The sequence below is a fragment of the Crocuta crocuta genome, unplaced genomic scaffold (assembly GCF_008692635.1).
Source record: "Crocuta crocuta isolate KB4526 unplaced genomic scaffold, BGI_CrCroc_1.0 scaffold35, whole genome shotgun sequence".
NCBI lineage: Eukaryota > Metazoa > Chordata > Mammalia > Carnivora > Hyaenidae > Crocuta > Crocuta crocuta.
Window position 1 is genome coordinate 4,811,628 of NW_027530625.1, and position 14,921 is coordinate 4,826,548.

The 14,921-nt window shown below is 58.2% G+C and overlaps 2 protein-coding genes across 4 annotated transcripts; both read right to left on the minus strand.

Annotated features, from left to right (window-relative positions):
- Positions 1-318: 318 nt before the first annotated feature.
- Positions 319-8,929, minus strand: PIP5KL1 (phosphatidylinositol-4-phosphate 5-kinase like 1). 2 transcript variants are annotated; one of them, XM_077768499.1, is made up of 11 exons: positions 8,878-8,929; positions 7,877-8,080; positions 6,757-6,807; positions 6,416-6,570; positions 6,020-6,144; positions 5,517-5,551; positions 5,371-5,426; positions 4,059-4,171; positions 3,600-3,753; positions 827-1,585; positions 319-498 (listed from the first exon to the last, which is right to left on the minus strand). In XM_077768499.1, exons 1-10 carry the CDS (start codon positions 8,905-8,907, stop codon positions 1,318-1,320), a joined length of 1,191 nt encoding a protein of 396 aa, XP_077624625.1. In that variant the 5' UTR covers positions 8,908-8,929; the 3' UTR covers positions 319-498; positions 827-1,317. The 2 variants fall into 2 exon arrangements, with proteins under 2 accessions (XP_077624625.1, XP_077624626.1); XM_077768500.1 differs by lacking the exons at positions 5,517-5,551; positions 6,416-6,570; positions 6,757-6,807; positions 7,877-8,080; positions 8,878-8,929 and having other exon boundaries at positions 6,020-6,058.
- Positions 8,930-11,653: 2,724 nt separating this feature from the next.
- DPM2 (dolichyl-phosphate mannosyltransferase subunit 2, regulatory) lies at positions 11,654-14,487 on the minus strand. 2 transcript variants are annotated; one of them, XR_013336126.1, is made up of 5 exons: positions 14,405-14,487; positions 14,021-14,110; positions 13,118-13,220; positions 12,156-12,265; positions 11,654-11,930 (listed from the first exon to the last, which is right to left on the minus strand). XR_013336126.1 is itself a non-coding variant. In XM_077768501.1 (4 exons), exons 1-4 carry the CDS (start codon positions 14,405-14,407, stop codon positions 12,207-12,209), a joined length of 255 nt encoding a protein of 84 aa, XP_077624627.1. In that variant the 5' UTR covers positions 14,408-14,487; the 3' UTR covers positions 11,654-12,206. The 2 variants fall into 2 exon arrangements, 1 of the variants encoding a protein (XP_077624627.1); XM_077768501.1 differs by having other exon boundaries at positions 11,654-12,265.
- Positions 14,488-14,921: the final 434 nt, after the last annotated feature.

Consider the following 14,921-nt stretch of genomic DNA (forward strand, 5'->3'; position numbering starts at 1 on the left):
TCCCACAGTGAGATGTTTCTCTCAAGTGTCAGGCTCTCTCTCACCCCAGACCTTTGCCATGCCCTTGGCCTGACTCCCAGGGCTGCATCTGACTCTTCCGGTCTCAGTTAAAATGTTAGAGTCAAATGATTAGGTGGAGACCCCTTCCCTCAGTACGATGACCCCATGCTCCTTCACAAGGCTTTGTCACACTAGGCTGCTTTTGTCACAATCTCTCCCCAGAACTGTGAGTTCTGTGAGGCAGAGACCTCTGTGGCATCTGTGACTCTTGCTCCACCCCCCAGGTCCCCATCACCCAGTAGAGGGCCTGTCACAGAGTAGGTGCTCAATAAATATTTAATGAATTAACGAGGTCCATTTTCATCCTTTCCATTTTACAGATTCAAGCACTGAGGCACAGAGAGGTTTAGCACCTTGCCCTGGTCACACAGCTCTAGAGGAGAGGCCCACTTGGGTATGGTGGGATCGGGCCAGGGTCAGAGGCCAGGCTGGCGTTTCCTGGCAGAAGGAGAAGGAATGATCAGGGGCTGTGCGTGCACTGCGCTTCTTTGCTCCTGGCACTGTCTGTGCGGCCAGGCTCTTGGTCTGGCCATCGCCCCCCACCCCCCTTTCACAGATGAGAAGAATGACTCCCAGAGGAAGGAAGAGCTTACTCAACACCAATGGGGAGCCCCAACATAGTGTCTTCCAGAGATTCAACCCCCCCCAAAACTCCCCTTCTCCCTCCTGCATCCCTAGAGAAACAGGAGCCACGGGGACCACCCCAAAAGGCCAGTGGGCAAGGGGGTAAGGAGACCTGGGTTCTTGGGCTGGCCTTTCCACTTACCCATGGGTAAGCCCCTTAAGGTCTCTGGGCCTCAATTTCCCCATCTGGACGACAAAGGGGCTTGGCTGGAGCCTTCAGCCTGCCCCCTTCCCCAGAGCATGAGGACAGGGCTGAGGGAGCTGGTGGGTAAGATTACAGGCTCCTGAGTCCAAAAGGCATAGTCGAGTCCTGGTTCCAGCATTTATTGCTGAATGATCTTGCTCAGTCCCTTCACCCCCTGAGCCTCCATTTCATGGTCTGTAAAAAGAGAATAACAGCATTTTTCTGAGGATTAAATGAGCTGATGTAGGGGAGTCCCTGGCACGCCGAACCAGACCGCACCACCAAACGAGGCCGTGTTGTCACGGTATTAGCTAGGGGATGCTGCCCTCTGGAGGCCAAAGAGAGGAACAGCAGGTGGAGGGAGCCCGACCCGCCGCCGGGGCCAGGCTGGAACCCTGGTTCCCGGCGTGCGCCCATTGTCCAGATGCGGAGAGCACGACGGGCGCGGGTCACTCGGTGTGAGCCTCCACCCACTGACAGAGGCGACGGGCGTAGCGAGCGGGGCTGACGGTGGAGAAGGTCCGGCCCGGGTAGCGCAGCGTCTTCCAGAGATGCTCCAGCCGCTTGCGGAGCCCGTAGACCGTAGCTAGATCCACGAGGCCCAGGAAATAGCGTTGCTCCGGCCCGTCCAGGATGTGTAAGGCGTTGGGGGAGTCGGGAAGCAGCCGGCGGTTCTGGGATCCCGGCTCCTCCGGGCTCTGTACCCCGCGCACAGACCTGGCGGCAGACAGGAGGGTGAGGCTACTGCCTCCTCCAGGGGGCCCCAGCCAAGGGATTCCCGCAAGCGTAGACACCGCGCGCCCGGACTGCATTCTGCGCTGACCCTGCGCTTCCTTCGCTCATTCCCACAACTCCTGCGTGCCAGGCCTCTGACGTCAGATAAACTGGGAGGCTGAGTAAAGTGTGGACGATGGTCTTGAGCTGCCCTGTCCAACACGTAGCCACTAGCCATATGTGGCCCCTGAGCATTTAAATGTGGCCAGTCCCAGCTGAGACGCGCTCTAAGTGTAAAATACCGACTGAATTTCCAAGACAGTTTGAGAGAAAGAATGTAAAATACCCCATAAATGTTTATATGGATTCGATGATGAAACGACACAATTTGGGGTGTACTGAGTAACAAATATATTCTTAAAATTATTCTTACCTGTTTCTTTTTACTTTTCTAAAGAAGCTGCTAGACGATTTAAAACTACATGTGCGACCTCGCATGATTACATTTCTATTGGGTGGTGCTGGTCTAGAGCATTTGGGTCACACAGGCCCTGGCTCTGAATTATCCACCAGTCTGGTGTTGGGGTATTTCCCAAACTTGTTTGGGGTCGTCCAACCCTGGAGTGTCGGGGTGGCAGAGCCGAGCCCTTGTGAACAAAGTCCAGTTCCGGTTTGTACATGATGTGTGTGTTGGGGGAGGGGATGCCTTCCAAATGCGAAGATGCCTTTGGCTGAGTCCCAGTCACAGCCCAAAGCAGGTTCCATTCCCTATTTTATCCTCCTGGAGGTGGAAGGGAGGTGGGGAAATGTCGCTGAGGGAAATAAGCCAATGAAAGACAAGCCCCGCCCAGGCACTGACCAATCAGAACCCAGTGGTCTGGGGGCCTGGGCAAAACACTAGTATCCTTGGCGGTGTGGTGGGTGCAGGTGCGGTGCTGGGCGGGGAGGGGTGTGTCTTTTTCTGAATGGGGGGCTGGGAACTGGAAGGGGTGGGGCTGGAACAGTGGCAATTTACCAGCCAGCAAATTTCAATGACAACAACCATCATATGTATACTAGGGTTTACCAGCTGAATGACAGCTAGCCCCAGCAGGGGGGTGGAAGGGAGAGGGGCAGAGGGCAAGGGAGAAGCTGACCTAACTTGGATGGCATGGGATGGGAGGGCCATCTGTGCCCCGCAGCAGGAATTCCAGTCTCTGAATATGGCCAGCCCAGCCACAGCGCTGTGGGGAGTCATTAACCTGGGTTCTGCCCAAGCCTCCTCCATCCCAAGGTCTTCCTCCAAAGGGTGGGTTCAAGGGCTGGATGAGAGGATGTCATCTTTCACTTTTCTTTTCCACCCACCAGATGGTTAGGCTTCTTTCCTTAATGTGCCTTCCTTAACCCCTACGTAATCCCGTTCAGTCACAAAGGTGGGCCTTGGAGGGTTGAAGTCAAAGTAACTAACCAAGGACTAACACGAATCCTCAGAGGTTGTTCTACAACCTCACTTCCCCTCTCTGAGCCTCAATTATCACATCTCTAAATGAGGCTCGCGGCCAGCATGCAAAGAACGGCAGTTACTACTACAAAGCAGGGGACAACATGATGATGGTGCCCGTGGTGATGACCCCAGGGTCCTAGAAGTGGAATTACTGGGGTAAAGGGCAAAGGCTCTTTCTAAAGTAAAAATTAAATAGGTCTGAAAACTGTTCTGAAATCTTCCATGGCTCCACATCCCCTTTGGGAAAATGGGCAGATTCTTGAAATCAGCACTGAAGCCCTTTCCCAGTGGGACCTCCCCTGTTCTGTCTTCTGCCACTGTCCCCATGTCCCCACCACCTCTGCCGACCAGGCCTCTCCAGCCCTCCACCCTACATGCAGACACACACAGGTACACGTGTACACGCAAACACCGCACTTTCCAGTCTCTGAGCCTTCGTCTGTGCTGTCTCCCCCCCTCACCACCCATCTTTCTCATGCTCCCATCACCTCGTTCTTGCAGGTGCCCCTGTGGCGGTGTGTGTGGGGGGCCCACCTGGCGGTGCGGAAGATGAGGCTGCTGCCCGGGCCCCTCTCATCCTCATGGAGGCGCTGGAAGGCCATCAGAAGGCTGTAATCTAGCACATTGAGCTCCCGGAGGAAGGTGGTGTCCAGTTGGATCTGGTGGAGGAGCCAGCTCCGCTGGGGCCCTGTCAGAGCATCAGTGCCCCCGCCTGAGTGCCCATCGCGTGCAGGCAAGGTGCTGAGGGCTCCACACCTATGTGCCCTGAGAGGGCAGGTGTCATTACTGTCCCGTATCACAGATGAGGAAACCCGTCTGTCATTTGCCCTGGTCACCTAGTTAGTGAGTCGTGGAGCCAGGATTTGAACCCTGCTCCGCCTGACTCTAGACTTCGGGCTCTTAATGACTCAGGCAGAGGGCGGTGCCGGTGACACCCTTCTAACTTCACCCTGAATGGAGGAAGAGAAGCCACTGACTGTCCCCATGGCTCACCCAGGTCGATGGTCTTGCCTTGGAAGTTGAGGTCCTTCAGCACCAGGACAATGGGGCTACCCTCAGGGGCCGGCTCCACCCATCGGCTCACCTCACAGCCCTTTATATCATACCTGTGGGGGGGAGGTGACAGGAAAGGGGATGACAGAATTCAGCTATATACAGAGTGACACAAACAGGCACCCAAGAAACAAGAGCTTCCACAAGGTGGATGTTCAAAGCCTCCGCACAACCCCATTCCATTACTCTCCCCATGTTAGAGATGAAGAAAAAGGCTCAGAGGGTTTCTTTGACTTGCCCAAGACCACACAGCAAGTATAGAGCAGGGAGGTGCCTGGGAGGCTCAGTCGGTGAAGCATCTCACTCTTGATTTTGGCTCAGGTCATGATCTCACCGTTTGTGGGTTTGAGCCGTAATGACAGTGTGGAGTCTGCTTGGGATTCTCTCCCTTCCTTTCTCTCTGCCCCTCCCCTGTTCCTGCTTACTTGCTCTCTCTCTCTCTCCCTCAAAAATAAACAAACTTTGGGGCACCGGGGTGGCTCAGTCAGTTAAGCATCTGACTTCAGCTCAGATCATGATCTCAAGGTTTGGGAGTTCAAGCTCCGCACTGCATCGGGCTGTGCTGACAGCTCAGAGCCTGGAGCCTGCTTCAGATTCTGTGTCTCCCTCTCTCTCTGCTCCTACCTCATTTGCACTCTGTTTCTGTCTCTCAAAAATAAAATATAAACAATTTTTAATAAGTAAATAAACTTAAAAAAAAAAAAAAGCAGCAGGAATTTGAACTCAGGCATCTGGAAGCCCAGTTCAGGTTTTACCCCTGCTCAGTGTCTGCCTCTCAGCACTCTGTCATCCCTGGAGGGGTCCCAGACACAGGGTTCCAACCTTAGACAGCAGCATTAGGAGGGCTTGAAGGAAATCCGTGGCCCCCGAGGAGGAGCACTAATGGGGAGTTCTGCACGCAGAGTCAGGGTTAGGAGGCCCAGAGGGAGGGCAATGTGCAGTAAGAGTCTGGGGTTCAATCCCCGCTGGCCCTCTTTGTCCTCAGCTTCTCATCTATAAAATGGGGATAAACCACACCTACCCCTCGGAATTGTTCTGGGAATAAAGACGGCAATGAATGCAAAGACTCGACACAGTGCCTCGTGCATCCTGAGTGCTCCAGAGATGCTGGTCGTTCCTAGCAGTGTCCCAGGTCCATTAGGAGATCTTGGGGATGTCCCTCCCTGGGCCCCAGTTTCTTATCTCTCTGAGGAGGGTGGGTGCTTCAGGTGGCACATCCCGCGTGGGGCCGGGCCCCTGTGAGGCGACTCACCTCTCAGAGATGCGGCCGGCGGGATAGAAGACGCTCTGCATGATGATGAAGAATTTCTGGGGACGGGGGTAGGGAGTGAGGGAGGACAGGATCTCACCCTCCAGCCGCCCCCTCTGGCCCGGCCCCCTCGCCTCGGCCTCACCCACCTTCTTTCCCCGAGCCACCCGCAGACTGTGCACTCCTGGAAGGGGGAGAGGGCGCCTGGTGAGGGGCCCCAAACTCGACCACCCCGGGTCCATCCCGCCCTAGGCCCAGCGCCAGGCCACGCCTCCTTCTCGAGGTCCACCGCCTCCCGCCCTGCCCCTCCAGGCCACGCCCCCAGACCTCTTCCTCGGCTTGGGTGGAGGTCCGGACTGGACCNGGAGGTCCTCAGGCATGACCCCGCCCCAATCCCCTCCCCACAAGGGATTGTCCAATAGACTCCGCCCACTTGGGCCCCGCCCACCACCCCACCTTTCCCCTAACAAGGACCTCTAGGACACGCCCCCCACGGAACTGGCCGCAGCCTGCGGATGGGTTCCCTCCAGCCGGCTCGGGCTCGGATCCCCTACGTCTCCCCAATCTGGGAACCGCCCCGCCCCCTACGCACCTCCCCTGATCGCTCTCCCTTCCCCCAGACCCGCCGTCCCGGCCCCTTGGCCGGTCATACCCAGCAATCGCGCAAGCAGCGAGTGCGGGTGCCGCTGCAGGTGCTCCACGTAGCGGGGCAGGTGGGCGAGCAGTGCCCGCACCTCCCGGCGGCGCTGGGTCTTCAGGAAGAAGCGTTGGTCGTGGCTAGGGGGTGGAGGGAGAGGTCACTGGTCAGGCGGGGCTGGAGCGGCCCCCATCAGGCCTTCTGCCCGAGTGCGGGTCTGTCTCCCCAGGTCCAGGCTGGGGGTCTCCCCACTTCCGCCCTTGTCACTTCCCGTCCTCACTCTCCTCCTCCATCTGATCTCTACCTGGCCCTGGCCCTCCCCGACCTTGCCATTCTGTTTCTCTCCTCAGCCGCCCCCCTTCACCCAGGAACAACGCTCCCCCCCCTTCCCCACCCCCGCTGCCAGCTCACGACAGGAAGAAGCTGGCCTTGCTCTTGGAGGTGCTGAGGAACTGCAGGTAGGGGCCACCTGGGCCTAATGCCGCTTGATAGTCTTCCTCAGCCAGGCCTAGGGAGCTGCGTAGCCAGGCGAAGGCCGGGCCAGCCAGGGTGCCCAGCTCGAAGCCCTGCAGGGGAGGAAAAGCAGCCCCAAGAGTGTCCCTGGGGGGCCAGGTGTATGCAGCTGGGTAATCACACCCTTCCCACAAGGCCCCGAGGCAAGCCAGCACTCCCACTACACAGATGGGGAGACTGAGGACAGAGAAAGAACAGCAGCACACGCCTCTCCCATGCAGCAGTCTTGGGCTTCCTACCTCGTGAACCTGGGTCAGGACCTCAGAGAAATCCTCCTCGGTGGGTGGTCCCTACAGGGAGGGGTGGAGGGGCTCAGGGTAAGTCTCAGCCCCACGTTGCCAGCCCCAGGCTCTCCAAGAGCCTCACCCCCTTTCCACAGTCTGATTGCTCCAGCGAACAGGGACCGGAACTCAGAGCCTGGTCCAGTCACCCAGGCGCACATGTTGGCCCAGTGACAGGGGATGGCCTTAAAGCCAAGGGACCTGCCTGACTCAGTGTGAAAGGGGCAGGATCAGAGAAGTCTTCTTGGGGGAGGTGACCTCTAAGCTGAAATCCGAAAGGTGGGAGAGAGGAGGAGCATGGTGTTCATGCAGGGGGAACAGCATTGGTGGCCTCCAGGAAGAGCAAGAGGGCTCACGTGGTTGCATGAAGTAAAGGAGGGACGGAGTATGAATGCAGCTGGACAGCTGGCTCTTGGACTTGAGCCAGCAGGATCCTGAGACCACGCTGAGTCCTGGGGAGTCACGTTAGATTGTCAGCAGGTGATGAGATTTAGAGGACCCCCTGTTGGGCTCCTGCGCCCTTCCTGGACCTCTAGGTCCCTGTGCCAGGACTTGACCTATGGGATGTGGTCACACTGTGCACATGTGTGCACACACACACACAACACACATGCTTGCGCGGGCTGGTCCAGCTGCTGAGTTTGCAGTTGGGCGACCCTTTCTGCTGAGCCAGCCTGTCCCCAGCCTGAGCTCCGGGGAGGATGGGCCAGGCTGGCGGGGTGGGGGTGGGGTCCTTTCTCAGCCACACACCCTAGCAGAGCGAGGAGGGCCTCAGAGACCAAAGAATACAATCCCCCCTACCCATTATACAGATGGGGACGCTGAGGCCCAAAGAAGAAGAGGCCCAACTAGAGTCACGCAAGGACCACCCAGGTCAAGGGGTTCTTCACATCCCCAACACACACTGGGCTTTCTGGCTTCCTGGCCTCAGCCCCCACCCCTGCCTGTCCCTCCCTCCCCACACACAGCCCTTGATTTCCTCCTCTCTTCCCCAGTCCTGCGGTATCAGCAACACAGGGCATCAGCGCAGTCTTGCCCTTGGTACTGTTGAGGTGAAGGGCACGGATCAGCCACTCACTGTGGGTGGGTGGTCCATGGAGGCCTGAGTGGCAGCCCACAGCCCTGCCTGCATCATACATGTCAGCTGGTGCAGCTCATGGCCCGGGCCGATCTCAAACAGGCCAAGGCGAGCCTGCTTGTCTCGTAGACGCCAGAGGAGGCCACGGCGGCCAGAGGTCAAGGGGGCTGCTCTGCATCCAGCCTCTGGGGAGGGGGCCAGGACCTGGTGGCAGGAGACACAAGATGCAGTGAGCACATGAAAGCATTCCAGAGGGGAAAGACCTGGATTTGAGTCCCACCTCTGGTATTTGTGAACCCTCCTGTTACCGCTCTCTGCCTCCGTTTCCTCGACTGTAAAATAGGGATAATGCTGGTACCCACCTCACTGGGTGCTGTGACGGGCCACCCAGGGCCTGGCATGCAGTCAGCACCCAGCATAGAATGGCAGGTAAAGAATGCTTTCTGCAGCCTGTCTCTCACCAGCTGTGTGATCTTAGGTAAGTCACCTAACCTTTCTGCATCTCGTTTTCTCCTCTGTAAAAGAACTATAATAACTCCTCGGTGGCAGTTTGAGCTCCATGCCCGGGAACCCTTGATAGTAGGAGCTGTGACGCCAGGGACTCGGGCATCTATTCGACTCGCTTATACGGAGATCCTTCAGGCCGAGGGGAGGGTCAGCATGAAGCCGAGCTCGCGGCCCCTGACCCACTAGCAGTTGGCACCCACCATGTGCCCGGCACTGGCTGAGAGCTTGACTTCCTAACGGCCCTATGAAGGAGGCGCTTTTATTATCTATCACCTCCATTTTCGCGATGAGAAAACTGAGGAAGTTCTCTGGGGAAAACCGCCGGACTTCCCCTGCATACCTGCGGCCCCCTGTGGGGCGTGTCCTGGTCCCCGCCCAGTTCAGGACCCCCCAGGCGCCTTGATGGGGGTGTGTCCGCGCTGCGCTGGGAGGGGAGGCCCGGGCCCAGCCCCCCGACCCTTTCCTCTCCTGTCCTCTTTTGGGTCCGCACCTACCTCGCGGGGCCCCGGGCTCGGCGCGGCCATCGCCCCGCAGCAGCTCCCCGGGCTCCGGCCGTGTCCCCGCCGCCGCGCTGCAGGAGCGGGGCCCCGCCCCCGCTTCTGGACCGACCAATAGCGCGGCGCCGGTCACGGCTGCACCCAATCCGCACAGGAGGCGCCCGCGATCGCCTGCGGGTCCCGCCCCCGGGGCTGCAGCATCCTTTGGAGCGCGGTCCAGGCCGGGGCGGGGCCGCCGCGCGGTGCTTCTGGTCGCCAGGAGGGAAGACCCCGCCGCCCGAACCCCCCCAGTTCGTCTCCTAAAGTGGGGGATTCGGGTCTCGGGGACGCTTGGTGAGGCGGGAAACCTAAATCCAGTCCGACCCACCCACTCTGGCGTGAAATTTCCACCGACTGCCTCCTGGGTGAGAAAACTAAGGTCCAGAGAGAGAAGTGAGTACCTCCAGGTCACACAGGAAGTCCGGGGCATGCATTCATTTAAGGCATATTTTGAACACACTCACTTTGAGCCAGGACTAGTGCTAGGCCCTGGGGATTCAGTGGTGAGCGAGAGGCAGGAACACAGCTGCCGGCGTGATCTTTTAAAAGCATAAATCAGATGATGTCACTCTCATGCTTAAAACCTCCAGTGGCTTCCCTTTGCACTGGAACAAAATCCACACCCCTCGCCATGGCCCCGGCCCCAGGTCCATCTCAAACCACTCTCCCTACACCCACCGCACAGCCACACGGGGCTCCCCGCTGATCCTCGGGAATAAAATTCTTTCACACCTGGGGCTTTTGCGGGTGCTGTTCCCTGCAAAAAACAGCTTGTAATCCTTTCCCCTAGGCTCTCATTTGCCCTATTCGTTCTTGTGACCTTGCCTGACTCTAAGTGTCCCCACGTCTCATGCTTGATCACATCACCTTGTTTTATTTTCTTCATCACACTTAACACTGTCAGAAATTGTCTTGCGCATTTATTTCCTGTATCTGCCCTCCTGGAATGGGACCACCCAGAGGGCAGGAACCGTACTGGGTCCATTTCTTGGCTTGGTGCCTGGCACAAACCAGTGTTTCACAAGTATATGTTGAACCATGTGAGCAGGATGTGCAAAGGGCCTCAATGAGTCCAGGAAATGAAAGACCAGGGTAGCTGGAATGAGGAGGAACGAACAAGCGAGCAACCGTGCAGTCTCTCTTAGGCCATCTTAGGGAGGGGGGTGGGGAACCCAGACAAGCATTATAAATGTGTAGGAGGAAGATGCTCAGATGTTCTTGAAAGGCCATGGTTGTCACACATAGTCCCATTGGAGGGAGCCAGAGTGGGCGGGGAGGGGGGCGAGGAATATTTTGGTGACTTAGGGTAGAGGATGCATCAGGAAGGTGACTGGGGTGGGGAGCGGGGAGAAAAGGGGAGAAGTGACAAGATTTGGGGTCATGTGGATGGAGGCTTGCAGTGATGTCTGCCAGGCTTCTGTCTGGGGTTAGGGCCACAGGATGATGCCAGTCACGGAAGGGGGCAAGGCATGAGGGGAGATCCAGATTGTGGAGGGGGAGTCTGAGGACTCGGATCAGGACAGGTTCCATTTGAGGTGCCACTACGACATCCAATGGCAGTTAGCTGGTGTGTGTGCAATCCACTGGGGCTCGAGAGGTGAGCCCAGATAAGGACAAGGCCACGCAGGATGTGTGGGGAGAGAAGGCTTGTGACCAAGTCCCAAGGAGCCCACCGTCTCATGGCAGAAATGAAGCAGGAGAGACATAAAGTGTGAGGATGGATCGTCCGAGAGCATCTGAGGGTGCATCTGGGGGGATGTCACAGACCGACATGGGGTCACTGGTGGTCCGAGTGGGTGCCGCCCTCCAGGAGGGATGCCGAGCACAGTGATGGTGAGGAAATCCGGGTAGCAGGTGTGGACACCCTTTTGGGAATCTGGCTACAAAGGGGAGAAGGGGAGAGACCTGGAGGAAATTAATTGGTGATGGTCAGTCCTTTATATGGGGGCCTGGGATTGCTCATGAAACACAGGGAGGATCCCAGTAAGAGGCAGAGGCTGTTCTGCAATGAGAGGGGGACCATCAGAGACACGATACTTCTGTTACGGCAGGGGGAGAGGACAGAACCCAAAGCCCAGGTGCTAGCTCTGCCTGGACCGGAGGACGGGGGGCGGAGGGGACAGGTGAGGGAAGGGGAGATGTGTCTACAGTCGGCCTTGGTTCTCAGGTGAGGGAGCCGCCTCTAAGTAGAGTGAACACCCAAGGTGAGGCAGAGTCTTAAACTAGGCCCTGTGGACGGAGTCCCGGCTGCACGGGGGGTGTGGCGCGATTACCAGGGACAAGGCTGGGCCAGTGCAGATCTGCCAACCTGACCACAGCCAGCCCTGCTCCAGGTCCTCCCAGTCTCACTGCTCGGAGCCGTGCGAGGTTGGGTTGCTGGGGTATCAGAGATACCCATCGTCCGATGGGACTCGACCTTTTAGGGGACTGGCCTGAGGGCCCCTAAAATGCTAGTGCATGCCAGCTGGGCTGCCACAGGGGAGGCGTAGTAGAGGCTGATGTGGTTGGCATCTGGCACACTGCCGTGCCTCCAGCGAGTCCCCATCCATGGGCTGCACCAGGCCCGGGGCCATATCTCTTTCAGTCCCTGCTTTACCCTGTGTCCAGCACAGGGACAGTCTGGGAGGTGCCCAAGACACCCTCATTGAACAAACTGGGGTCTCCTGACCTGAGACCAGCCCCTCTCCAGCCCCCAAGCAGCCCGGCTTCCCTCGTCATCGATGCCACAGAGACAGACACATCGTCACCATTTATTGTTCAGCTCTCCCAGGTAGGCCAGTGCTAGGGCCCCCCTAATGTGCCCTGAGGCCTGGTGGTAACCCTAGGGCCTGTTAGTCCCCCTTAGGCTTTCCAGGTCCCGAAGTCCTTGTGGGGCCTGGGGCTGTGTCAGACCTGGGAAAGCCGCTCCGATGAGGAGGAGGATGTGTGGGCAAAGGTAACATGATTCCTCAGAACCTGCCAAGTCCAACAGCAGCAGGTGACAAGAGGGAAAGTGAAACGAGAGTGGAACCCTGAGGAAAAGGAGAGAGGAAGCCTGACAGTGAGGTGGGCCCAACCAGCATCTTTCAGGCCCTGAGGGAGCCTTCCAGGCTTCTCTCCTGGCTTCTGGAAGGCTGAGTAGGGGAGGAGCAGGCCTGTGTGGTCAGTCCTGAGCAGCTCCATCCCACAGGGAAGTCTGCAGGGCGGCCGGGCCTGAGGGGGCCCACGGCGCCTGGATGGGTCCCGTGTGTGCCCACCTTTGGAGGGGAGGCAGAGGAAGGGCTGGCAGCCTGAGCCCCACTGGGCCTTCACTGAGCCTTCTTGGTCGCTTTCTGGTTCTTCAGCATCACGTAGGTGATGAACACTCCTGGAACACACAGACCAGAAAGGCCAGGTGAGGTCTGGGCTCGGGGCTGCTGGGAGGCCAGGGCAGGGCGCAGCATGGCGGAGCGGCCCACACGCGGGGCCAGGCACCTGCCCAACCACCCTCCGGGCCAGGATCACCTCCCTGGTCGCTCGGCAAGCCACACGTCTACCCGCGTGTTCGACAAACACCAGCAGAGTGCCCAGTGGGGGCAATTTGCCACGTTTAGGGTTTTAGGTTCCGCAGGGAACAAGACCCACTCAAATATGCATCCGCTCACCCAGTCAGCCACCTGTCCACCCACCCACCCGCCTAATCCACATCCCCCACCCACGCCACCATCCAGTCACCCAGGTGACTCATGCAAACTGCTCTCTTGAGCACCAACTCAGAGCCACAGTCTGTGCCGGGGGCTGAGGACATAATAATAATGATGAAGACACAGTTCCCGCCCCAAGGAAGCCCCCACACTAAACCTCAGGGGGAGACAGAGAGGGGTAGGAATATCATGGGCCAGTGGGTGACAAAGGGTGAGGGCTGACGAGGTGTGAGCAGAGAGATGACGGTGGCGGTGGAGGGGGCAGGAAAAAGGGACACACCCCACTGGGGCCATCCCATTTGGGATCAATGGGCCTGAGGCACAGGGAAGGCCAGAGGGGCTATGACTGACAGCCCTGAAAGATGAACAGGAAAATCCCAGGGGGTAATTTTGGCTTGGGGGGGGGGGCGGCATGCAGCAAGGAGCCTCAAGCAGGTGTACATCGAGTGGCAAAGTCAGGAAGCATGTTTAGCGATGGGAGGGGGCTGTGGGAACTCCCAGACACCCTGCTCAGGGTGGAGGGAGTGATGACTTACCCACAAACAGGAGCAGCAGGAGGCCAGCGGCCAGCGGGATGGCGACAGCATAGGCTCGGGGCAGGAAGTACTTGTGGATGACATGCTGGCTGTCGATGAACGGCTGGTACCGAGGGCAGAGCTCTGATGAGCACTCCTCGCCTTGCCCAACCCTTCAAGCCCCCTCGCCTCTCCCCCCTCACCGCCTCCCCATCTCCTGGGCTGACCCCAGTCAATGCACTGGGATAGCACCTGCTTTGCTTTCAGATGACGGTGCTGGGGGTGTTTTGGTTTGTCTCCTTCATTTATTTATTGAATAGCTGTTCAGTGGGCACCTGCCTGGCGCCTGCCCTAAGTTGGTGCTGGGGACCTGGCAATGAACGGAAGACGAGGGACTTGCCTTAAGCCACTCGCAGCCCAACACGGACAAAGGCACGTGAGGGGTTCTCACGTAGGCTTCAGGGCTGCCTTTACGAACATCTCCCTCCAAAGTTCTGCAAGGTTCTGCCTTCCGGACACACTGCACTTCTTAAGCAGTAACCAACACATTTTCCAACAAGAGAAAAAAAATCCTAAAGGCGCTCACAAAAGCCGCTGGCAGTCATCATGCCCAGGAGCGAGCAAGATAACCGGAAAGACTAGAACGCCAATCTGAGGCAAAAGCAAATCAGTAATAGGGGCGAACGGTGTAGCGGTCAAGGGCCTTAAGGGTAGCGGTTCTCGCTGAGCCTCGGCTTCCTCATCTATAAACTGGAACAATCTCTAGCATCGGTCCTGATAGCGCTGTTCTGGGGGTTTCATGAGAGGAAGGAGGTAAAGCGCCTAGCACAGTGCCTGGCACACAGCAGCGTAAAGGATTCCAGGGGTCAGCTTCAAGATCCAGGGAGTGGAAGGTAAGACGAAGGGCGGGGGCAGCACACATACCAAGAGGATCACCCAGACGGTGTAGTAGGTGAAGATGATCAGGCTAACGGCGACGAGGCCGAGTCCCACCACCTGGTCTGTCCCCGTGGCCTGGAGAAAAGGAGGGCTCAACTGACGAAGTCACTCCCCCTTTAGGTGCACTACTGGCGGGGTGGCGTCACGATCAGGCTCTCTGAGCTTCCCGTTTACTCAACAGACGTAGACAGGCCTGATGAGTATCGCTTTCCCGGCTGGGAGAGGGCCGGGCCGCGGGGTTTTCATTCCTACCACGGGCCGGCGGGAGAGCGAGCAATCCCGGCTTCGAGCGCCCAAGCCCCCCGCTCCGCGGCCGACCTCCCCTCCCCGCAGCCGCCTCCTGCCCCCTGCCCTCTGGTCGGAACTCACCATCTCCCAGGCACTCCCACGCCGGAGCCACAAGCCCCAGCTAGCTCCGGATCCGGGCCCTTCTGGCTTTGAGCCGCGGGGCACGCCGGGAGTCGTAGTCTTTAAAAAGCGGGCCCGGGATACGTGTCCCAAGACAGGAGGGTGCCGCCTTCCCCTTGCATGTCGGGAAATGTAGTTTCCAAGGGCATTGTGGGACACGCTGTTCCCAGACTCTCTCTAGTGAATAGAATCGAGCGGTCGGGATCCACACTGGCTGGCACTCATGCCGTCAGTCCTGTCGAAAACGCCCCAGAAAAAAAACGCTATCTCTAAATATCCCAGGATCCCAAACCCAGAGCGGGGATGACGTGGGAGGTCAGACGTCCCATTTTGCGGATGGGGGAAATGCGGCTCAGAGAAGGCAAAACTTGCAGATCACAACTGGAATCCGTGGTAGAGCCGAGACCGGCACCCAGGGGCCCTATTTCCTAGTCCCGAGGCCCTAATTGTCGACAGCGGTGCAGAGAGAGTGTGCGTT